General features: G+C 48.4%; 2 protein-coding genes and 1 long non-coding RNA gene across 12 annotated transcripts in view; 2 read left to right on the plus strand and 1 right to left on the minus strand.

Annotated features, from left to right (window-relative positions):
* ERN1 (endoplasmic reticulum to nucleus signaling 1) overlaps positions 1 to 6810 on the plus strand; it is a 30206-nt gene extending 23396 nt beyond the window's left edge. For all 3 annotated transcript variants that reach the window (XM_062011083.1, XM_062011084.1, XM_062011085.1), the window contains 12 exons: positions 517 to 635; positions 941 to 1132; positions 1697 to 1946; positions 2678 to 2768; positions 3071 to 3260; positions 3730 to 3829; positions 4230 to 4429; positions 4640 to 4787; positions 5212 to 5339; positions 5919 to 6042; positions 6252 to 6319; positions 6496 to 6810. In XM_062011083.1, coding sequence (XP_061867067.1) covers positions 517 to 635; positions 941 to 1132; positions 1697 to 1946; positions 2678 to 2768; positions 3071 to 3260; positions 3730 to 3829; positions 4230 to 4429; positions 4640 to 4787; positions 5212 to 5339; positions 5919 to 6042; positions 6252 to 6319; positions 6496 to 6702 — 1817 coding nt within the window. In that variant the 3' untranslated portion in view covers positions 6703 to 6810. The remainder of the gene's footprint in view (positions 1 to 516; positions 636 to 940; positions 1133 to 1696; positions 1947 to 2677; positions 2769 to 3070; positions 3261 to 3729; positions 3830 to 4229; positions 4430 to 4639; positions 4788 to 5211; positions 5340 to 5918; positions 6043 to 6251; positions 6320 to 6495) is intronic.
* On the minus strand, positions 467 to 20840 carry LOC133627197 (uncharacterized). 8 transcript variants are annotated; one of them, XR_009820011.1, is made up of 6 exons: positions 13324 to 20840; positions 9176 to 12823; positions 8690 to 8783; positions 7301 to 8391; positions 5195 to 5453; positions 467 to 5097 (listed from the first exon to the last, which is right to left on the minus strand). It is a non-coding gene; the product is annotated as an uncharacterized LOC133627197 (long non-coding RNA). The 8 variants fall into 8 exon arrangements; XR_009820012.1 differs by having other exon boundaries at positions 467 to 3417; positions 3671 to 5453; XR_009820015.1 differs by having other exon boundaries at positions 467 to 1991; positions 3020 to 5453.
* Positions 9268 to 17050, plus strand: LOC104555614 (sterile alpha motif domain-containing protein 9-like). The gene is made up of 3 exons (XM_062011082.1): positions 9268 to 9455; positions 11261 to 11305; positions 11813 to 17050. Exons 2-3 carry the CDS (start codon positions 11302 to 11304, stop codon positions 16444 to 16446), a joined length of 4638 nt encoding a protein of 1545 aa, XP_061867066.1. The 5' UTR covers positions 9268 to 9455; positions 11261 to 11301; the 3' UTR covers positions 16447 to 17050.
* Positions 20841 to 21684: the final 844 nt, after the last annotated feature.

A 21684-nucleotide genomic window follows, 5' to 3' on the forward strand; every position in this document is an offset into this window, starting at 1 on the left:
CTCCCCATTGTACAAATGGAGGCTGAAGGCAATGTTATGAAGTGTCAGCCTGTCCTGTGTGTCCCAAATCCCCAAGTTTTTGAATTTCAGGGTATTTACAACTTTGCTTCAAAAATGAAGCACAGTCTGAAGTTCAGTTTTAAGTGGTACATGCCATAGGATCTCTGTGGCAGGACGATCCATTCCCTTCAGAACCATTTCATATCTGCAACATGGTTTTCACCTCAAGGCCACATCACAAAGCAAAAACTACCTTGAGAGGGAGACAGGAGGCATAACGCATGTTCCTCATGGCCAGTGCTGGAGGAGAGTGTTCTTCAGGGTTGGGATCACTGCACCTCTGACTGCGTGGGAAGGACAGAGGGGAAAATGTTTGAACTTGAGGTTTTGTTCTGCAATTGTTGTTTTGGAAATGAACTTTGTATGTGCTCTCCAGCAAAGATGCTGAAGTCAAAGATATCTGTCTGAAAAAGAAAGGATAACTTTTTATTTCAACAAATGTGTTTTATTTTAAAGGGCACCATGAAACCCCCTTATCTGCCCCTACAAAGATCCTGGAGAAGTTCCCAAGCAACTTACCTAAGAGGCCTGAAAATGTGATTCCAGCTGACTCTGACAAAGCCACTATTGAAGAGGTTTGTGGTGACAATAGTGATCTCACTGGATGACTGAAGAATATAAAGGAGCAGAAGTTGGGGAAGGACTCAGAAGGAAAGCTACATGGGAACTCCTTCCCATTTTTGGTGTCAGATTTTCATGTACTCAGCAGTTGCTTATTTGAGAATTAGGGTTTCCAGGTGCCTCTTTTCCCCACATGCAAATCTCTCTTTGACTTTGGTGGGGTTAGAAATTACTAAAATGGGTTTAGCAGAAAGGCTAGCAGAGAAATGCTCCATTACCTGTGCAGATGCTGAGCTAACAGAGCTTTCTTTCCTCTTAGGTTATTGACATTGTTGAAGGCTCCTCAACAGAAGGGCCTCCTGCTCTTCCAAAGGATATTGAGGAGAAACCTGCTCGGCCCAGCCCTCGGCCAGAGGCTGCCATGGACTCCATGCTGAAAGACATGGCCACCATCATCCTCAGCACTTTCCTGCTTGTGGGCTGGGTGGCTTTTATCATCACTTACCCAATGGTAATGCTGACTTAGCTTGGAGTGCTTCTGGGAGAGTTGTGGTTTTGTAACACCTTACAGATAGAGGAGTTAGAAGTAGCACAGTGCGGGGGGTTTCACTCCTTACACACGTGCAGGGGGTAGCAAAGGCTACAAATCAACATAATTGTCTGGGCATATGTGACAGCTTTGGAGATTTGTTTTCTTCATCCCACCAGTTCTGGTTTATGTCTGTGTTACTCTTTTCACAGACATGAGCTGAACATCATTGGATTCACTTTTCCTTACCTGAGCCACTCTCGGGTTTTCCAGCTTTTAGCTCAAAGCCTTTTCCTCTCTGTAGGTGAAATTCTCCTAGTGACAGTGAGCTTTGGCCATAGTCAACACGAATGTGATTTCTCAGCTTTGCAGTGAGAGTTCAGAAAGAAACTGAGGGTGTATGAGGGAAAGTTCCCTGGCTGATGGTGTCATCACAAGAGCATTTTCCTCCCACCTTTTGGCTGTAGCTGCCCCAGTAGCAATAGTGTCCCTTTTGTGACGTGACTCTAAAAGCTCCACTCACAGAACTGAGGTTCTTTCTCACAGAGTGTGCATCAGCAGCAACAGCAGCAGCTGGAAGAGAAGATGCAGCTCCTGCAGCAAGAGAAGCTGCCCTTTCGTGCTCCTGGGGACCTGCCCCCAGAAGCAGATTTCCTGGACACGTCCTATGGCCGGACAGAGAGCTCAGCCACCAGCACACCAACCGTGTCCCCCCGAGCATCAAACCACTCTGCATATTCCAGCATCTCCGCCTCTGATGTTGGGAGCTGCCTCTCCACTGAGCCAGAAGAGGGAGGTAAAGTTGATCCAGTGTCCTTTATTGTCTCTGTATTTCTCCAGTCTGTGTGGTGATAGAGCACAATTGCAGTAGTTGTTGATGACACTGTGGATCAAAACGCTGGCAAGGACAAGTGTTCTGTTTTAGTCTGACCACCTGCAGAACCCTGGGCAGGGGTGCCATGCCCTGACTCTGAGCAGGATTATTTGCTTTGGAAAAACACCCAGTTCATAGCTGTTGTGTGAGGGATGGTGCCTGTGGCAGTACCTCTCCTGACCATTTGGTCTGAGCCATCCTAGGGAACAGTTTATTTAAATGAAAATATACATTATGATGATGAACTGGAATCAAGAAAGGAGGATTGTGCAGCACAGCCTGCCTTCCTGCCTGAGCTTCCTCTGCATTCTTTTGTCCCTTTGAGGGCTCTTCAGGGGAACTGCCAGCAAACTCTCCTCCAGAACTGTCACTCAGCATTTCCTAAATTTACCAGAACATCTACAAACTTTCTAGAAAGAGTTTGTCCACTGGGAACCACTATTCTGCTACTCTAAGGAGAACTATGTTTGACTTTGCATATTAGATCATTTGGTCACCAGAGGGTGTCATCTGCTCAGCCCAAGTACCAGAAGAGAGGTGTTGTCAGCATCTGAACAGGAGCAAAGAGCCTTCCCCATACTGACCCAGAAGGATCTGCAGCTATAAAAGGCTGACTTGACCCTAAACCAGTCCTCATTCTTGTTTCTGTCCAGATGAGGATGCACACAGAGTGATGGTTGGCAAGATTTCTTTTAACCCAAAGGATGTGCTGGGACATGGAGCTGAAGGGACGATCGTGTACAGGTAGAACACAGCGTGTGCACTCGGAACACACTGAGGCCGTGTTGGGTCGGCTCTAACCCACCTGTCTCATAGGGACAGAAATCAGACTTTGAAAAAGTATCTGGAATATTTCCATGTGGTGTTTCTTCACTACCCAGAACTGCTTTAATTTCCCCAGAACTGTGTAATGACCAACTGTGTCTCGTTTCCAGCATGAGAAACGCTTTAATTACCCCTCTGTGTGACAGCTCCTGTCACTCCCTCACACTCACCTTGTCTGCAGCGTGTAAGAGGTTGCTGTGGCTTTTCCTGCGTGTCTGCAGGGGGACATTTGATAACCGGGATGTGGCAGTGAAGAGGATTCTTCCCGAGTGCTTCAGCTTTGCAGACCGTGAAGTGCAGTTGCTGCGGGAGTCAGACGAGCACCCGAACGTGATTCGCTACTTCTGCACGGAGAAGGACCGGCAGTTCCAGTACATCGCCATCGAGCTCTGTGCTGCCACCTTGCAGGAGGTGAGGGGGAACTTCCAAACCCACAGCATCGGGGAAAGCTTTCTCCCTTTAGCTGAAGTTCCTGCTGCAGGAGGTAGTGTAGGTCCTCCAGCCATCACCTCTGTGTCAGTTGCACATTCCTGTGCCCGGGGTGTTGTCAGAGATCCCTAACCCTGCACTGATTTAAAGACAGAAGCTGACATCCTTTGGTTCTCCTTCTTGTGAAGGAATCCCTTGTAGTCATCCTCCCCCTCCCTCTGGACCTTGCAGACCTGCAGTGCTATATGGAATTCTTGCTCTGAATGTCCTTTTAGAGACACCATTTTCATCCAAAAAACCCCCCAAACATCTGTGTGACACAAAATGTGTGACCAGGTAGCACAATTTACCCAGCCTAACCTCATCTAGGGGGGTGGAGGAGATAGACTTACTGTTTATGCAGAGGTTAAGCAATGTTGTGGCTGAACCCTGTTTCTGTTGTAACTGGTAGTACGTTGAGCAGAAGGCCTTCAGTCACCACGGCCTCCAGCCCATCGCGCTCCTGCAGCAGACGACGTCTGGTCTTGCTCACCTGCACTCCCTCAGCATTGGTAAGGACGCCTCTGCTTTCTGTCTCATGGAGAGGGGGGTATTTCCTTAACTAAAAGAGTGGTGTGGTGCTGGGAGCTTGTTTATTCCATCCCAGACGCTGCAGCAGCTCCACCTAGTGCTGGCCGCGGTGGTGGCGGCCCTGATCCCGGCTTTGTCGCTGCTGCACTCCAGCAGTCACTCCAGTCATTACCATTGTGCAGGGGGCTGCAGTTGTGGCTGCACATCATAGAAGAGATCTTGACGAGTGCTAGTGGAATAAAAAAGCGATGAGCCTCTCCCAAAGACGAGAGCTTGAACTTGGGTTTAACAAACAGCTCAGCCTTGCGACAGGCTTCCACTGCCTACACATGAAAAATGGCACTGGGAGTGCCTGGAGTGGCTAAACGGGGTTTGTGACAGTCCACAGGGACCTGAAGCCCCACAACATCCTCATCTCGATGCCCAACGCCCACGGGAAGGTGAAAGCCATGATTTCAGACTTTGGGCTGTGCAAGAAGCTGGCAGTGGGCAGACACAGCTTCAGCCGGCGCTCGGGCGTGCCGGGCACCGAGGGCTGGATCGCGCCCGAGATGCTGAGCGAGGACTGCAAAGAGAACCCCGTAAGTCAGCCCTGGCCTCGGGGCTCCCCTGGGGGCTGCGCAGTCAGGCTGAGACAGGCACTGCTGCCTGCCAGGGCATTCGTGCTGCCTTGTAGCTGGGTGACCATATCTTCTGCTCTTGGATGCAAAATACCCACCCTGGGATGAGCGAAGTCTTTGCCGGGGGGAAAAAGGTGTTCTTGCTGTTAAAGGCTGTTGATTTCTTTGCAGACGTGCACCGTGGACATCTTCTCAGCTGGATGTGTCTTTTATTACGTGGTGTCTGAGGGCAGCCATCCCTTTGGCAAATCCCTGCAGCGACAAGCCAACATCCTGCTGGGTGCATACAGCCTGGAGGCCTTGGATGCAGGGAGGCATGGTAAGGAAAGCTCAGGAAGCACAGAGCAAAGCTCAGGGAACGTTCCGTGGGTGTGTTCAAACGCCGACAGAAATGACAAAACCGTGACCCACCTGGCAGCTGTGCAAATCGTCCTCCTGAGGGAAAGCTCCTCAGGGTCTTAGAACTAGTACCCCCAAAGCCTCTGGACACACAACTTGGAACCCTGCAAGCCTGGCTGTAGAGTTATTTCATGTAGTTAAAAGGTAGGAAAGAGCAGAACTTTGATCTTCGTCATCACACGGAGTCAACACTGACTGTCCTTTGCCCAGTGTAGCGACGAGGGCAGCACCTGAGCCAATGGGACCAGTGGTCAAGGTTGGGTCAGAGGAAGTAGAGAACACAACGATTTTGCAGAGTACAGAACATGAGGTTTCCCTGCAGCTTACCACCCTTTTCCTTGCAGAAGACGTAGTTGCTCGTGATTTAATAGAGCAGATGATAAATATGGACCCTCAGAAGCGTCCGTCCGCCAGCTGTGTGCTCAAACATCCCTTCTTCTGGAGTTTAGAAAAGCAGCTCCAGTTTTTTCAGGTTTGTGTTGACCTTTTCTGTCTTTCCAGTTCTAAGGACTCCTGTAGATAGTTTTGACATCTTGAATTCAGTCTGTCCCAGCTTGGTGGATGGTTGGTAGAATCCACAACCGTCCTGTGAGGAATGAAGCAGTAGAGTGGGAATACCCAGGTCGCATCTCTTAAGAAACTGGCTTAGACAAGATCTCTTATCAGGGGGCCAGAACCTGATGTTACCAACCGAAATTGGCATGAGGAAGGTCTCTGGCAGCTACTGCAGCTGGGCAGGAGAGCATGGGGCCAGGCAGCTTTCCCAGAGCAGGGTGTCCCACTGCAGTGAACCTGATGGAGGGTGGGAGCTGGGGGGACCTGAGGTTCTTTCCAGCCTTATCTTTGACTCTGCAATAAAAAGGCTTTGGCAGGTGATGAAACAACTCTCTCCAACTTCTGTACCCCAACCCCAAGCATCATCCCTTCTGCTGCACTTGGTTGTGGCCTGAAGTGGAATGGCAGCTCCAGTATGAGGGAAGGGCAGGGACTGGCCAGAAGCTGCGGGTTAAATGGTTGGAGGAAGTTTGGCAATCATGAGAATCTCTTCCAGGATGTCAGTGACCGGATAGAGAAAGAATCTTTAGACGGTCCCATAGTGAAGCAACTGGAAAGGGGTGGAAGAGAGGTGGTGAAAATGGACTGGAGGGAGCACATCACCGTTCCCCTTCAGACAGGTAAGGGAGAGATTTAACCAGCGTGGGCAGGAGCTGCTCGCCGCTCCCAGCGTGTGGCAGCACAGGACGGGGAGGCCAACACTGTCCCAGCGGTGGCACGTGGCCTTCACCTGTATTTCTTCAATATCAAGCCCATGTTCATATATGGAACCCCACCTCTAAGGCTGTGGGCACACAACTGTACAGAAACCTGCTCATTTCTTTTGCAGATCTTCGCAAATTCAGATCCTACAAAGGCGGCTCCGTGCGGGACCTGCTGAGGGCCATGAGAAACAAGGTACCAGGCTCCCTCCCTTCCCTGCAGCCCTGGGGCTGCTCCCTGCCCATCCAGCCCAGGGTGGTTCAGGATCAGGACCCCTTGCCCATGAAAATGTGTGTTGGGCAGACAGCTCTCGTGAAGAGGGGCCTTGGAGCCCCTCCCTGAGCATTTCCCTGTTCTCTTTTCCCATGCAGAAGCACCATTACAGGGAGCTGCCTCCCGAGGTGCAGGAGACCCTGGGCTCCATCCCCGAGGAGTTTGTGTGTTACTTCACAGCTCGGTTCCCTCACCTGCTCCTCCACACCTACAAGGCCATGCGGATCTGCTGCCAGGAAAGACTGTTCCAGCATTACTACCAGCAGGACTCAGCTGAGCAGAGCCTTGCAGGAGACACTGTTTGAGAGGAGAAGGATGGAGCTTTCTTCTCTGGGACCAACATTCCAAGGATGGGGCTGTGAAACAGCCTGCCTTTAGCAGGGAGAAGAGGGATCAAGGAGCTGGATTCTCTCTCTTTGAAGAAACCAAGCTTCCACAAGTGCCTTGTACCTCTGCCTGCGCTGGGTCAGGAGATGGTGGGAGCCCAAGGAGCGAGCGGTACCCTCGGGAAGCAGCGAGCCCTGCTGATGGAGCCTTCCAAGACAGTGAAAATGGAGAGGGAAAGAGCTGCATCTAATGGTCACCTGACATCCCTGCACTGTCTGTGATTGTGTAACTGATGTGTTTTACTACAAAGAATCAAATTACAGTGATTGAAATCATATTTGCAAAGGACTGGGATCTTCAAACAGAGCCTTTTAGTAGCAGCAAATGCTCAGACCCTGCCCTTGCAGTGCTGCCACATTCGGCACCCTGCAGTGACTGGAAAGGAACCGTTTCTGATCAGCCAGAAGCCAGCTGAGTAACCTCTCCCGTTTGGTCAGTGCCACCCAGGCACACCAGCCCCTCTGGCCCCAGCAGTTCTAAAAATACTATCTTGAAAAAAATCAGTGAAAGGTTTACCTGCTCTGAAAACATCAGGCAGTCTTCTCAGAGCTCGAGCAGTCCTTGGCAACCCACAGCACGGGGGCAGAGCTACAGGAGTCACTCCAGGACTCATCGTCCATCTCCCGCTGGGGTCCGTGGCCTTGCACAGAAGGGCTGTTGGCAGCGAGTCCTGGGGAAGGGAACTCAGAGGGAGCAGCAGGAGTGGAGCAGGAGTGGGACAGGCACTGGGTACAGCAGGAGCTGAGCCCTGGCTGCTGGGAGGGGCCGTGCTGCGTGGGGAGGGGCGAGCGGCGCCGCCTTTCACACTGTATTTATTTAACATATTTATATTTATTTAACTTTTACTACAAAGTGGTATCAAATCCCAGGGGTACAAGTATGAAGCATGCCAGATCCTTCTTAATTGGGTTTGTGTTTCTATTTAGTCATATGCTAACACCTGGAAGAGGAGAGTGACACTGCATCTTTCACTGGAGTTCTTTACAAGAGAAAGTACAAGTGGGAGTTTGTACAGCTGTGCTGTTGTGTCTTAAAACCAATAAATTATTGACAGGACTGTGTGATTGGGTACAAACAGCTACTTTTCTGGAGCTACTTTAGGGAAGTTTTATTTCCCTAGTTTTTACAATGTCTGAGAGCAATTTACAAGATGCCAACTGTGCAAGTTACACGTTTCTAAAGCTTGAAAAGAAGTAATGGTGGTTTTACTGAAGAAGATTCAAAGCCTGTTTCATATTTTTGTACTTCTCATGTAAAGTCCTTTTATAAGTCTACTAAATAAAGACTTGTACTTTCCATACCACTGTGTACCTGGTGCAACAGCCACACGTGTCCAGAGCCAGGGCTGGAGACAGGGGCAGGGATGGGGTCACCTGCCTCGCTGGGGAAAGGGCACGTGCCCACTGAAAACAAGAGTCCTGCTCTTCAGAGATACACCTGATGCAGGAGGTCACTCACACATTCACTTCTGCTTGCTCTCACTCACCTGCTCTCACTGGTTTCAGGGATGGGGGTGAGCCCAGAGCCTTCCAAGTCCCGGAGCCTGCATCTTGGTGTCCGGCTCGGTGTCGAGCAGGTGAGCAGATCAGATGAAATGGCTGGAGTGGCTGCAGGCAACAAGAATGTTTATTGCTGTGCAGGAAAGAAATACCAATATATTTATCATTTGTGTGTGTGAAACTAAGTTGACGAGTGACCATGTGGTTTACAGGAAAGAAGTCTGTAAGGCAGCTCTGCCAGCCCCACTGAGTCACCACCTGCCCTTCCTCCATAGTGAAAGAGCTGGCCTGGAGGGAGAAAGAGGCTGATTTTGAGGGTAGAAAGTGGTGGGGGTGGAGCTGCCTCATTTAAAATAAAATACAAAGAAATGAACGAATCCCCTGGCCCAAGCAGCCCCACACCTACCCTGGTTTGGTGAGGGCATCCCTGCCAGTGCAGGAGGCAGAGGTGGGACTGCGCAGTGCAGCAACAGAGCACGGCAGAGCTCAGCTCCCTCAGCCTGTGGGATGGGGAGAACAATTGTAGGTAGGGATAAGAACAATGTAATAAATATAATAAGTTATTAATAATAAAAACCCCAAGAAAGACAAGTGACATCCAATGCAACTGCCTCCCCTCGCCCCAGCTCATTCCAACCAGCGAGCAATCGGCTCTTCCCAGTTTCAATACTGCGCCTGATGCCCAGTGGTGTGCAATAGCCCTTTGGCTAGTTGGGGGTCAGCTGTCCTGGCCTTTCTCCCTCCCAGCTTCTTGTGGCCACCCTCCCTGCCCTCACTGGCAGCCAAAACCTCCGGGGTAGCGTTTTTCAGCGTAAACACAGCGCTCAGCTCAGTACCAGCTACACCGTGTCCCCACCACAAGCAGGAGCGCTGCCAGAGCGGTCCCACCCACCCCGGACACTGCGGGAGGAGGGTGGAGACTTGCTGAGGCATCCAGAATATCTGCCAAAGCGCTTTCGCTTTTTGTTCATATCTGCCCGAGGATCATCCGAGACGCAGAGCAGCGGCTGCAGGAGCACCCGTGGCGCTCCGATCCGCGCCGTGCCGCTCCGATCCGCGCCGTGCCGCTCCGATCCGCGCCGCTCCGATCCGCGCCGTGCCGCCGAGCCCGGGGCAGCGCTGCGCGGGGGGCATCGGCCGCTGGCAGCTCTCGGAAGCCGGGTCCCTGCGGGGTGAGTGTCCCGCGCCGCTCCTGCTCGGGCCGGGGCGGGGGGAGCGCTCTCGGTCACTTCATTGGCGGCGGGGCTGGGACAGGCGGGCTTTGTGCACAGCCAGGCTTTGTGCACAGCCACCTCCGCACCCAGGGCTACATCCGTGCCCACTCCTGCAGCCCAGGTCCCCGCGCCGCACGGGCACACACGCAGCCCCCAACCGCTCCTACAAACGGGGCAGCGGCGGCCCGGGGTCCCTCCTGCACAGGCCTCCGCGGCCCCGGCCGCCCTGCCCCGCTCTGCCGCCGCCTTCGCTCTGGTTTCTGTTTCCCGGGAAGTTTCGTTTCTCCTCGCTGCCGTCTGTCACCAGAGGGCGGGTACGGCGCTGCGAGAGGCCACAGCTCCCGCACGGCCAGGGCTTGTGGGAGGGGTTGAGCCCATCTCTCGGGCGACGCTTCACCAAAAGGCAGCGGGAAGCGCCTCCAGGTATTTTCATGAGAGCCTGTTCGGAACCTGCACGATGGCACATCAGCACGGCCCCGGAGCACGCTCCCCTTAGAGCCACTCGCTCAACACACAGCTAAGGGCCAGCTCAGCTCCCCCACAGCCCTGACCAGCTGCCTAAACAGCAAACACACACTTGTTCCACAGGCTTTTTTCCTAACATCCCCCCTTCCCCTAGACCTGGGACGTCCCCAAACTCACCTCTTGCCAAGCCATGCTCCTGGGGCACGAGTGCTCCCGGCTGTCCCTCAGGGCTCCTGAGTGCTCCCGGCTGTCCCTCAGGGCTCCAGAGTGCTTGTGGCTGTCTCTCAGGGCTCCCGAGTGCTGGTGGCTGTCCCTCAGGGCTCCTGAGTGCTTGTGGCTGTGCCTTGGGGCTCCCGAGTGCTCGTGGCTGTCCCTCAGGGCTCCCCTCTGCACTTGCAGATGTTGGGGGGAGCGTGTGGAGCCCGCAGCTGCCTCTGTGCCGCCAGCGCTGCTGCCCGCTCCTGCTGTGCCTGAGCACACAGTGGGAGCATCACCCTCGCCCCACCGTGAGCTGTGGGCAGGGAGCAGCACAGAGCTGAGCTTTCACACAACTGTAAGAGAAACACCACCACCACCACACGCCTCCACGGTTGCCTTTGCTGGCAAGGCTGTAGCTCAGGGATGGTTACCGTGGGCTATGTGGATCTGTTACACTTCGCTGGTGTCACACTGAGCAGGATTAATTAATGTGTTCCCTGCTGCAGTCCATCTCTGCAGACCTGTACATGGAGCTAAGCAAGCCAGAGGGTGTCGTGTGTCAGTGGGGCCAGGGCACCCCACTAAAACCAAAATCCTCTGTTGGGTTGAGCAGTGGCTTGAACTGCTTCATGGAAACCCAGGGGGCACCAGAAGAGATGTGGGAAAGTGGGAGGGAGATAAGTGTTCACACACACACAAAAGGGAGAAAGAACAGAGTGTGAGGGAGCAAAACGCAGTGAAAGGGAAAGTGAGTAAAAAACCCCCACATCAATAAAAAGCAAGAGCTACCATGCAACCCTGGGGACACAGCCTCTGTTTTCCCCCATTTAACAGAAGCAGCTGTTAGCTGGGCACAGCCAGCAGCACACGCTGCTCCATCTCCTTCACACACACACACATGCCAGAGTGGGAACAGCTACCCTCACACTGTGAGGGCCTATGGGCAGAACAGAGCTGTCAAGACAGGGCTTCCAGAAGCCACAGAAGCCACCCTGGACTAAAAAGGTAGGGAGGAGGGTGGGAAAAGAGAACAAAGTCGGTCAGCTTTATGTAATGCAGTGACATTGTCCATCTGAAGAGTTTTGTTTTCCCCCTTCTAGGGTTTTGCTCGTTACCAGCAGGATTTCCCTCATCAAAGGCAATGGGTATGTGCTGCTTTCAGAAAATTTGGACTTTATATGTTGCAATTTGCTGTTCAGTGTCTGCATTGTAAGGGTTAATCTCTAGTGGGCAACTAAACAATACTCCTTACATCATCTGATGCTGTTTTCATTTAGCAGAGAACAGACTCAAGTGGGTAAACAACTGCCCCAAACCTCTGTTGATAAGTGCCTGTCAGTTCTGGTAACGCTGGTAACCACTCCCTTCGAGTTATTTCCAGGAATCCCTTTGAGGATCACTTCCAAACCTCCTTCACAGTTTCCCGTTTCGTGGATGCACTGGTCTCATACCACTGCTCTGCAGTGCCTTTGGTTACAGTTAAGGACATCATCAGAACCGACATATGTGAGCAGTTCAGACCCAGTCTCTCACTGGGACTGGTAGAAAACAATCTAGCACTCAAGGGGGGCAGTATTGCAAAGATTGTAATGCCTTGCCAAGCACGTGGACATGTTTTTAGCTTGTGTTACTAATATGTAATTAACTTGCAGATTACAGAAAGTTGCCTGTGAAAGACTGGGACGAGGACCACGTCCAGTGCTGGCTGGGAACTATTGGAATCAAGAAAGAGTATGTAAAAAAACTGCATGCAGCAGAAGTGACAGGTCCACTACTAATGGACCTGGACGAGTCTTTCTTCAAAAAAGTAGGCATGAAGGAAGCCCAAGTCCACATGTTAATCCGCAAGAGAGACGAGCTCCTGCGGCCCCAGGAAGCTGCTCCGCGTGCCCCCAGCTCCAGCAGCACTGCGGCACGGACAGACCCAGCAACGCCCACGGGCACTCCCAGGCAAAAGCCTTCAAGCACAGAGAGCTGTGCTCCAGCAGATAAAGCCAGCACAGATAACAGGGCTTCTGCTTCTGGCAAGAGGCAAAGAAGGAAACACTCCCAGCTGGCCAGTGCTGATGAAGCGATCGAGCCCTGCAACTGTCGACCCTTTAGAAGTCAGAATGCTGATTTCAAATACGTGAGAGACAGAGTTCTTGCTCCAGAATCAGGGGTCGACGGTTTAATCACTCCTTGCCATGAATACAAATCTTTTGCCACTGCTGCAGAACTGAACAGAGACCAGCTGCAGTCCAAGTTTGCCTGTGAAGTGATCCGATTCGCTTCGGCCTGCATGAACATCCGCACCAACGGCACCATCCACTTCGGCGTCATGGACAGCGTTGAGGACAGCGGCTGGCAGCACGGGCAGATCCGTGGCATAAAGGTCACACAACCAGACTACTACGTTGATGCCTTAGATTACATAGACAAGTGTTTTCGCAGAGATGTACGAGAAACTGCAAGGAAATGCATTCACCCTCCTGTGTTTGTCGAGGTGATTTCGAAAGACTCTCAGGAGCAAAGATTTGTGGTGGAGGTTGACATTGAACCCACATCCACTTTAGTAAAGAACAAACTATTCGAAGTGTATTTGCCAAAGTACAAAGAAGACAGCAAGGCGATCCTGACAAAAGAGATCACTCTCTATCAGAGGCTAGGAGCCAAGTCTGAGCCTGTGGAGAAGAATGACCAGATTAGCTTCATTCAGGGTTTACCAGACAGAGATGCTCAAAGAGAAAAAGCAGAGCTCTCCAGCATGGAAGCACACACAGAAATACCACAAAATCTAGGAAGAAAGCTCTCCATTCTCCTGAACGATGGCAAAAGCTACATGGATGATTCCCTCTGGTACATCCTTGTCACAAACAGATGTGAAAAGGATAATCTGAACCACATCAGCTTTCTAACGCAACTCAACATCTTCTGCGTCTTTGACTTTGACGCAGACTCCAACGTGTCAGGGCTGTACCAGAAGTACAAGGAACATCACACAACGAGGTGTTACCTTTTACAGGAATTTTCCAATGAAAGTAAGAGTAGCAACCCCCCCTTTCAGAAGCACCTGTGCCTGTTTGATCAGACCAGCTGGATATTCTGCAACGGGCGCAGCGACTACCTCGGGGATGAAAAACCCTGCGACGAGAACACGTGGATTAGAACAAAAAAAAAATACCTGAAGAAGGCGATTACTCGTATCTGTGATGAAATCCTGCCCAAGGGCTCTTTCATTGTGCTCTTCCTATTGCTGTCACCGGCTGAGAAATCCCTCGTGGACACCTTTCAGGAGTTCTACACCGAGATGAGCGGCGCCGAGTACATCATTTGCATTGCCGAGTCCAGAGAGAACTACGAGAAGTGGGCTGGGCTGGCCCAGGCATCCTGCAGCATCGAGACGCTGGAGCAACGCAGCATCGTGGGTATGAAACTAAGTCACGTGGATGCCACCATCCAAAAGCTGCTGCCTTCCACAGCACAGCCCAGACACCTGCCCACTTTCACCAGAGGCCTTTGTACACTTCCCATGCTGGAAGAGGAGAAACTCTTTTCCCTAGAAATCCTGTGCGTTGACGAATGTGACAACATCAAGATCGACCTTTTGACTGAAAAAGAAATACAAGAGATAGAACAGAAGTTTTACCGGGGGAGAAAAATCATCTGGGAAAACTTCTGGCTCGCTGACAAGGGCTGCTGTGGGGAAATCATCGAACGGGAAGCGTGTAAGGACGCTAACAAACTCCTAGACGACATTTTACGGGGAAGCAAACTCAACTGTTCTGTGGCTAAACTAAAGATATTTCACCATCCTGGAAGTGGTGGAAGCACAATTGCCAGGCAAGTTCTGTGGAAGAGAAGAAAGGACTTAAGATGTGCCGTTATCAAATCCTCACATCCCCCTGCAACTGTCTGCATGCACGCACTTGCATTTAGAGAGTATGAAGAAAAAGACGTCGGTAATTGTCTTCCTGTGCTGCTCTTGATTGAAGATTATGATGAGGACTATTTAGAAGAACTAAGGAATGAGTTAATGGATGCTGTAACAACCAGGAAAATCGTTTGCCCCAGACCTTACTTCATCCTGTTGTGCTGCAGACGCTCCAATGACCCTGAAAGGCTTTGCAAGGCTTATCCCCTGGACACAGTGGCTGTCACCCACAAGCTGACAGACTCAGAGAAAACCCTGTTCAAAATGAAACTCGAGAAACTGAAGCAGAAAAACGTGAATCCACAATTCATACTCACCTTTGTGCTCATGTGCGAAGAGTTCAACGAAACATACGTGAGAGACTGTGTAGAGCACATCCTGCAAGACATAGACCACTCTTCTCCTGACACCTGTTTGATGCGTTACGTGGCTTTGCTTAATTTTTACGTACCCAACTCGTACGTTTCGTTGTCACACTGTGAGGCTTTTCTGGGACTGGGGGCGTATACAGAAAGGAAAACACGAGCATATGATTTCAAAAGTCACTTGAGTGAACAAGCAAGAATGATTTTTATCGAGCTAAGGGAAAGCACCACCTACATCTCATCCATTCAGATAATACACTGTCTGGTTGCGAAAGAAATCCTGCATCAGCTTGCAGGGAATGAACCTCAAAGTCAACTTGCAATGGCACTGCTTCAGGAAAAGACGCTGTTTGACAACAGGTTTGGAAGAGATGAATTCATAAAGTTCATCAGGGACCTGTTTATTCGACGCGACAAAAGAAGCAGGGGTGACAACACTGATACACTCTTCTCCCCGTTCATTGAACACGTCTGTGAGGCTGAAGACTGTGACAAAGCTATAGCTGTTTTAAAAGCTGCATATGAACAACTTGGAAAAGATGCTTTCTTTGCCCAGCAGCTTGCCAGGCTGCACTACAACAACGAAAAATTCACGGAAGCAGAATATTGGGCAGGGGTTGCAAAGTTTCACCTGCCCCACGATTCTTACATTTTAGACACAGAAGGTCAAGTCTACAGGAAATGGTTTAGTTTCATTTTGGACAAAACGACACAGGATGATGCTCTTGAAAGCATGGTTCCAAAGATAGAGATTGCTCTTAAAGCTATGAAATGCTTCAGGGGTGCCCAACAGGCTGCGAAAGCAGAGCGTGACAGTATGAACAACGCTGGCTATTTTGGAGAAGTGGAAGTAGGGTGTCGTCTCCTTAAATATCTGTCCACCATCCCTGTATTTCGCAGGAATCCCGAGGGGGAACATTCTGAGCTTGTCAAATACCTAATCACAGACTACATTCCTGAAGATGTTGAGAAACCATGGGGAAAGCTTCACTCTCGCCTAAAAGGCCTACGCCAGAACCTGTACAACGCTCTGGAGTGGATTTCAGAAGACCTCAGTTATTTCCAAACAGACAAAAACCACGAGAACGAAGAAGATGAAAAAGATGAAAAGGAAGAACAAATTTATAACCCCAGAAAATGGCTGAAGAGACAGTCTGAGGTATATGCCAAATTCTTTATCTCAGCATCAGTTCTTGAGGATGGCAACAGTGGCCCTCAGAGTCAGCTCATCAGACGCATGAATATCTACAGGAGCGGCGGGGGCAGCATCACCAACATCCTGTCGTTCTTAACGGATAAGAACGAGAACAGGGCAGCTGAAAAGCTAGAGAAGATCCTTACCTTCTACACAGACAACCCCCATAGGGACTGGCTGGAGGACAATGACCTCATCAACTACATTTTGTGCCACATCACATTACAGTGCTTGAAACCAGGATCGGCCAAACTGCTTCCACTGCAAACTCTGCGTGACCTCAGCGCAAGATTCCTTAAACCAAGAAGAGCATTTCCAGCAAGTGCCCATTTTTTGCTCACCTTGCTGTACTGGCCAGATGAGGCACTAGACAAAGAGCCCAATACAGATAAAGATGACATTCTACACTCAGCCCTTCAAACCTTGAAACGTTTATACGACATCAAGGTGAAGGATGTTCCTACAAGGAAGAAAAGAATCTACACCCATTTTTTTCTGGGAAAGGGTTATGATTTAGGCAAGATTGTGCACAAAACTAAGATTGATAAATTAATCAGTGGGTCCTTACACGAGAAGAGAATGAAGTGGCTGCATGGAACTGTATGGAATAATTACAAGATTCATGACATTCTCAAGAGAGTTTCTGGCTGGACCAAGGACAGAAACTTGTTTATCCGTGGGCACGTGAAGGAGTTTCCCATCTTGCCACTCCATCGTGACTCGGTGCCCTCTGGAAATGAAAATGTCACCTTTTATTTAGGCTTTTCATTTAATGGTCTGGTTGCTTTCAATATTGAGGTTCAGAATAATTAATACAGTAATGGCCAAATACCTAAAGGAATCTGAAACCTACTAGTAAAACATACCTTTGAACAGAAGCCTTTGACACTTTTGGAGACTTCAAACTTAAGACAGCAATAATTGCATTTCTTGCTTGGGAACTGGGACCAGGGAGACAAGAGGACCCACTGTTTTTCTCCTCAGCCCCAAATATTTGGGGAACTGAACTCTGGAATCAAAAGGTACAGCAGGGATCCCCTTCTTACCAGCTCACAGACTAGGATTTAGGATCAATTTCTGGGTGGTCCTGATCACTAACAGAATTTGTCCACTGCAAGTGTATTTTTTCGTCTCCCTAAATAGGTATCAAAAGGTGTAGGTGAACGTACACGTAAAAGATGATTTGTAAATGCTGTGGTTGCAGTCCAAACCAGTCCCAAACCTGCTGAAGAGTTTTTTACAGCATTATCCAATCACTGTCCACCCTGTATGACTCAAATTTGACTACTGTATATATCCATGCTTGAAAACATTGCCTAGCTTGACTAATTAAGAAATACAAATGAGTTTGTGGTCAGGGCTGTGTCTGCAAGCATCATGTCATATGAAGCTTCTAATAAAGCTGCCTGATTTTGGAGTTTCATGTTGTTTGGGATTGTCACAAAGATTTCCAGAAAACCTGCTGTATAGCTGAAGTTTTAAAATAGGCAACCTTCAGGAAGCACTACCAGCCTGCTCACATCTGGCATGAGGCACGGCATGGCTCCAGCCCAGAGCAGGATATGCAAACTTACTGAAAAGCCTGGCTGCTAAAAGCAATCATCAAGTGCTTCACAGCTTAAACTACCTGCTCAAATGCTGTGGGAGAAGCATACCTTTTGTTTCCAAACATAAACTGTTTCCAAGATGAATTTAAGTCAGAAGACTTGGCCAAAGGACTCCAAGACAAAGCTTCTTTCCTTCCTGCCCGACTTGACAGTCAGTAGCTGACCTCCACTCCACAGCCCACACCTCTGCTGACTCCATGTCTTTCCAAAGAGATCCATTTCTGCCTGTTAGAAACTAAAGGCTTACATCCAAACTCTTTACCTCAGCAGCTGTTACAAACAACCTCCCCCCTGCACCCCACAATCCTACCTGGAGGTCCCACAGTGATGGGGGACCTGTGGGGCAGGAAAGTACAGCCCCATCCTTCTTACTGGGCAGGGAATGGAGTTAAATCCAGTTGTCAGCCTGTCACCAGTGGTGTTCCCAGGGCTCAGTATCAGTATCTGTTCTCTTTAGCATCTTTATCAATGATCTGATGAGAGGATGAAGTGCCCTCTCAGTCAGTTTGCAGATGACACCAAGCTGGCAGGGTATCTGCTTGAGGGCAGGAAGGCTCTTCAGAGGGTCCTGGCCAGGCTGAAGCCATGGGCCAAGGCCAACTGTATGATGCTCAAACAAGACCAAGGTCCTGCACTTAGGCCACACTGACCCCAGGGCAATGCCAGGCTGGAAAACAGTCCATTCCAAAATTCAAAACTCATGAGTACAGTGGTAGTGAAATGAGACCAACTGGCCCAGCAGTGATCCACTCTCACCCTGTAGACAGGAGCTGCCAGGACACACTTTCAAAGTTACCTCACCAGCTGAGACATTTCCTCCATGTTCCCCGACTCTTTAGTAATATTTTGCATAGACAGTTCAGCAGGACAGCAGATCAGCACCAAAGGAAGTTATAGGTTAAGACATCAGGATCCATTTGCTTGTCTCCAGGTAGAAAACACTTATAAGACAAAGCTCCCAGGATTAAGCTTCTGCAGTTTAGACAGAGCTAAACAGTTATTCAAACCACATCACCAGTGAGGGTGGATTTTATTCTCACACACACCATGGAACTGCCAACATTTGTTGCAATAGCCATTTAAATGGGTCCTCAAGAGAAAAAAATACCAGAAACAGTGTTTCACTTTTGTTTAATCAGAGACTGTTACAAAGTGATAAACACACATTACAGACTTGGATATGTGCAATGATCCATTCTTCAAGCATACAGTTCACAGAAGGTTCCCAATGGATGTAAAATGAAGTTAGCTCCACATTTTCTTTGACTCTTCTTTGTAAACTAAATGCTATAAAATTAAGCTAGTTACTGTTACTATTACTTGCATGCATTAAAGTGATGCACATACTTACCAGTCTTTCACTTTCTTGGATTAAATTCAACATCAATATTTTGCCACCTGTCTTTTGGAAAAGATCAGTGACCCCCAGTGACCCCCAACCCTTCCATACTACTTACACCAAAGCAGTACCAAGTTACAGAAAACACCTTCGTGACACGTTGACTTCTGTGGCCGTACTCTCGAGAGGGACATCACTCAGTCATGTGCTTTAAGATACTGTAAGAGGTTACTAAAACCAGTTTGGACTCCGGGTTTGCTACACAGTGACCAGAATCCAGAAGAGTGACTCAAGTCATAAAGCAGAAGTCTAAAGGAAATAGTGAAAGGACTCACTGTTGATACCCCGTGTCGGAACTGGGAAGGAAGACTTCTGAGCCCCATTAGACCGGACAGCTGCTGCTGCAACGGCGGATCAGAAGCTGAGCTACAGCTTAAGACTGCTCACCTGGTTACAAAAGCTCAAATCCTTAGTATTGTTTTGGTTCCACCTCAAAAGAAAATAAGCTTATTTCTACCAAGAAGCACCACAATTAATTGCCATTAAACGTTTCACAAAGAGCTGACATTGTACCAGAGATCACATTCGGCTCTACCCTGGACAGTAGACTTTTTGCTGGTAAGACACCAGAGAACAGCACTACCTGTTAGTTATCCCCACTGATTGCCAAGCTGGTGTACAAGTAGTGCAGGTCAGGATCCAACCAATGTCAGAATTGAGACTTCACAAAGTAATTCAGCAGCCAAAACCAATCAGTTACTCATTCCAACTTAATGAGCACTGCATTTAGGGTCAGCTAGGGTCAACCACACAAGAAAGATGCACACATTCTGTTAATAGGATACTGGCCTCACAGCCAGGTGTCTCTATTATTCATGCACATATGCCATTAAGATTTAAGAAATACAGGCAAAGATAAGTGGTAAGTTTTATTATACAGCTTTTTCTTCTAGGGAGAATATCTACAAAACATCATTAATAAATCTGCATGTGGCTAGCTTTGCAGAGAAGGCAACTGGGTGTGAATGACTGAGAGGTGATGTAGGGATGATGCCAGGAGATAGGCTCCAAGTGCAACTATTCTAAAACCTGGGAAGATACAATCCCCTTGAAACTTGTGATGTCAGTATCAGAACTTCTGCAGTGTCATGTAAGGTTTCAAAGTTCTACAAAAGAGCAATACTGCTGCAAGTGTCAGGTCACTCAAAACAACACCAGACCACTCAGATGAGCTGAGTCCATTCAGCTACCACACTGGTATGATCTTCCCAGTACCTAGTATTACCCACCAATGAACAGCCCCTCAAATCCACTGTGTGACAATGTGTCCTTGAGAAGTGAATGAAGCAGAGTTTTACAGCTCGTCCAGCTGTGACACTACGCGGTGTGCTGCAGCACAGGACGTTCTCATCTCCTGTGCTGCTATATGGAAATAAGGTACAACCTTAAAAAAAATGTATGGAGCTATTCTGGAGAAGGCTGCATCTTTCATCCAGTGACAAAGCATCTCTCCTGTTTTCTTCTAAGGTGATACACTCTATAAAAATAAAATGCCAACATTTCTGGGACTATGGAATAGGACAGAAAAAAAAAGGAATAGAGGCAGAGTAACCAAACACTTGGGCACAACCACGTTTGCAGGCAGCCTCTGAAGTGTTGAAATGAGCAAACAAAGCAAGAAAAAAGGCAGCAAAGAATAAGCTCCTGGTTTACAGGAGTAAAAATAAAAATCTGTTGTTAGGGGACAGTAATCAGCAACAGAGAAAGACAACTGAAAGAAAGATTACATTACTGCTAGGGATTCTTACCAACAGAAATGCTTCTTCCCCAACACCACAAACAGAGTATCTCAGAACTGGTTCACTGGTAAAACAGCCTCTTTCACAGTAAGCCTGCTACTGAAGAAGTGGCTTCAACTTTAGACCCCCACACTTTTCAGCAACACCAATGGCTGTTTGTTAAGGTTCAGGATTCAGTTTTCCTGAGAAGTGCTTGCAGCTGTTACCTACCCACAACTGGGCTGAAATCATTACAGACGTAGAAAACAAATCTAGATGTTTACTCACTACTGAAAACAGTAGTAGAAAAAAAGACACATTCACATTTCAGAGACAAAAATTCCCCTCATGTATTTAAGTGGTATCATTTGAACAAATAATTTCAAATAGGAACATCAGGTACTTACAGATTAAACTAACCTGTACTGGCAGTGCTGTGGAATTTTTCTTCTCTACCAGTAAGTAGCAAATGCTGAAATTCTGCTGCTAGTTAACAGAAACACAAATTGTATTAAACCAAGGAGTTTAACCCAAGATTTAGTTTTTCATTAAAAAAGCTGCCAAACTTCAATTACTGCAAGTTGTTGCTTAAGAAAAGCATGTGAAGTAAAGGCAACTAGAAAACTACGTTCAATTTGCTCATCTGACATATCTAATACATAAGCCAGAAGTTTAACAAGGTAATCCTGTTGCCTATCACAAATGTAAAGGAAATCACAATACTTACATTGCCAGGTTGCTTCAATAAACAGCCTCATAAAGTGTTTTCTTATTCTAGACTTTACCCATGAAAGAGCAAAATGTATTTTCTTCCACTAAAGTTTATGGGAAAGAAGCTGAAGAATTCAGTGCGAGCAACATAAATGCAAGTAACTCCATGAAAAAAGAGAAAGGAAAAAACCCTCTGCATGACACCTTTATCTCAAAGCATTATGCAATATCCTAAGGTAAGAGACAGTGAAACACCTTCCTTTGGTTGTAGGACATCGTTTTCTGTATAAAACCATTTTTATATATTGGCAACTAAGGGCAAGAGAAGCTGAAACTCTCCAATTAGAGAAATAAAATCTGAGACAGCAGAAGCCTGAATTTGGTACAAGGCAGTTAGCTGCCAGAGAGACAGGCTTTAACTGCTAACAAGGGATTTTTTTAAGGAAGCTTTCAAGCTCTCTGTGTTTATATTTAGTTAAGATGATACTGGCATTAAAATTCTACAGTTTTCTTGAAGCTTTTTCACTTCCTTAAATCCTTGAGCAAGAAAAACCTTAAGTTCAAGACAATATTTATGGAGAAGTTAAATTCACCATCACTAAAACAGCAGTCATTG

Source organism: Colius striatus, chromosome 18 (assembly GCF_028858725.1).
Source record: "Colius striatus isolate bColStr4 chromosome 18, bColStr4.1.hap1, whole genome shotgun sequence".
Taxonomy (NCBI): Eukaryota; Metazoa; Chordata; class Aves; order Coliiformes; family Coliidae; genus Colius; species Colius striatus.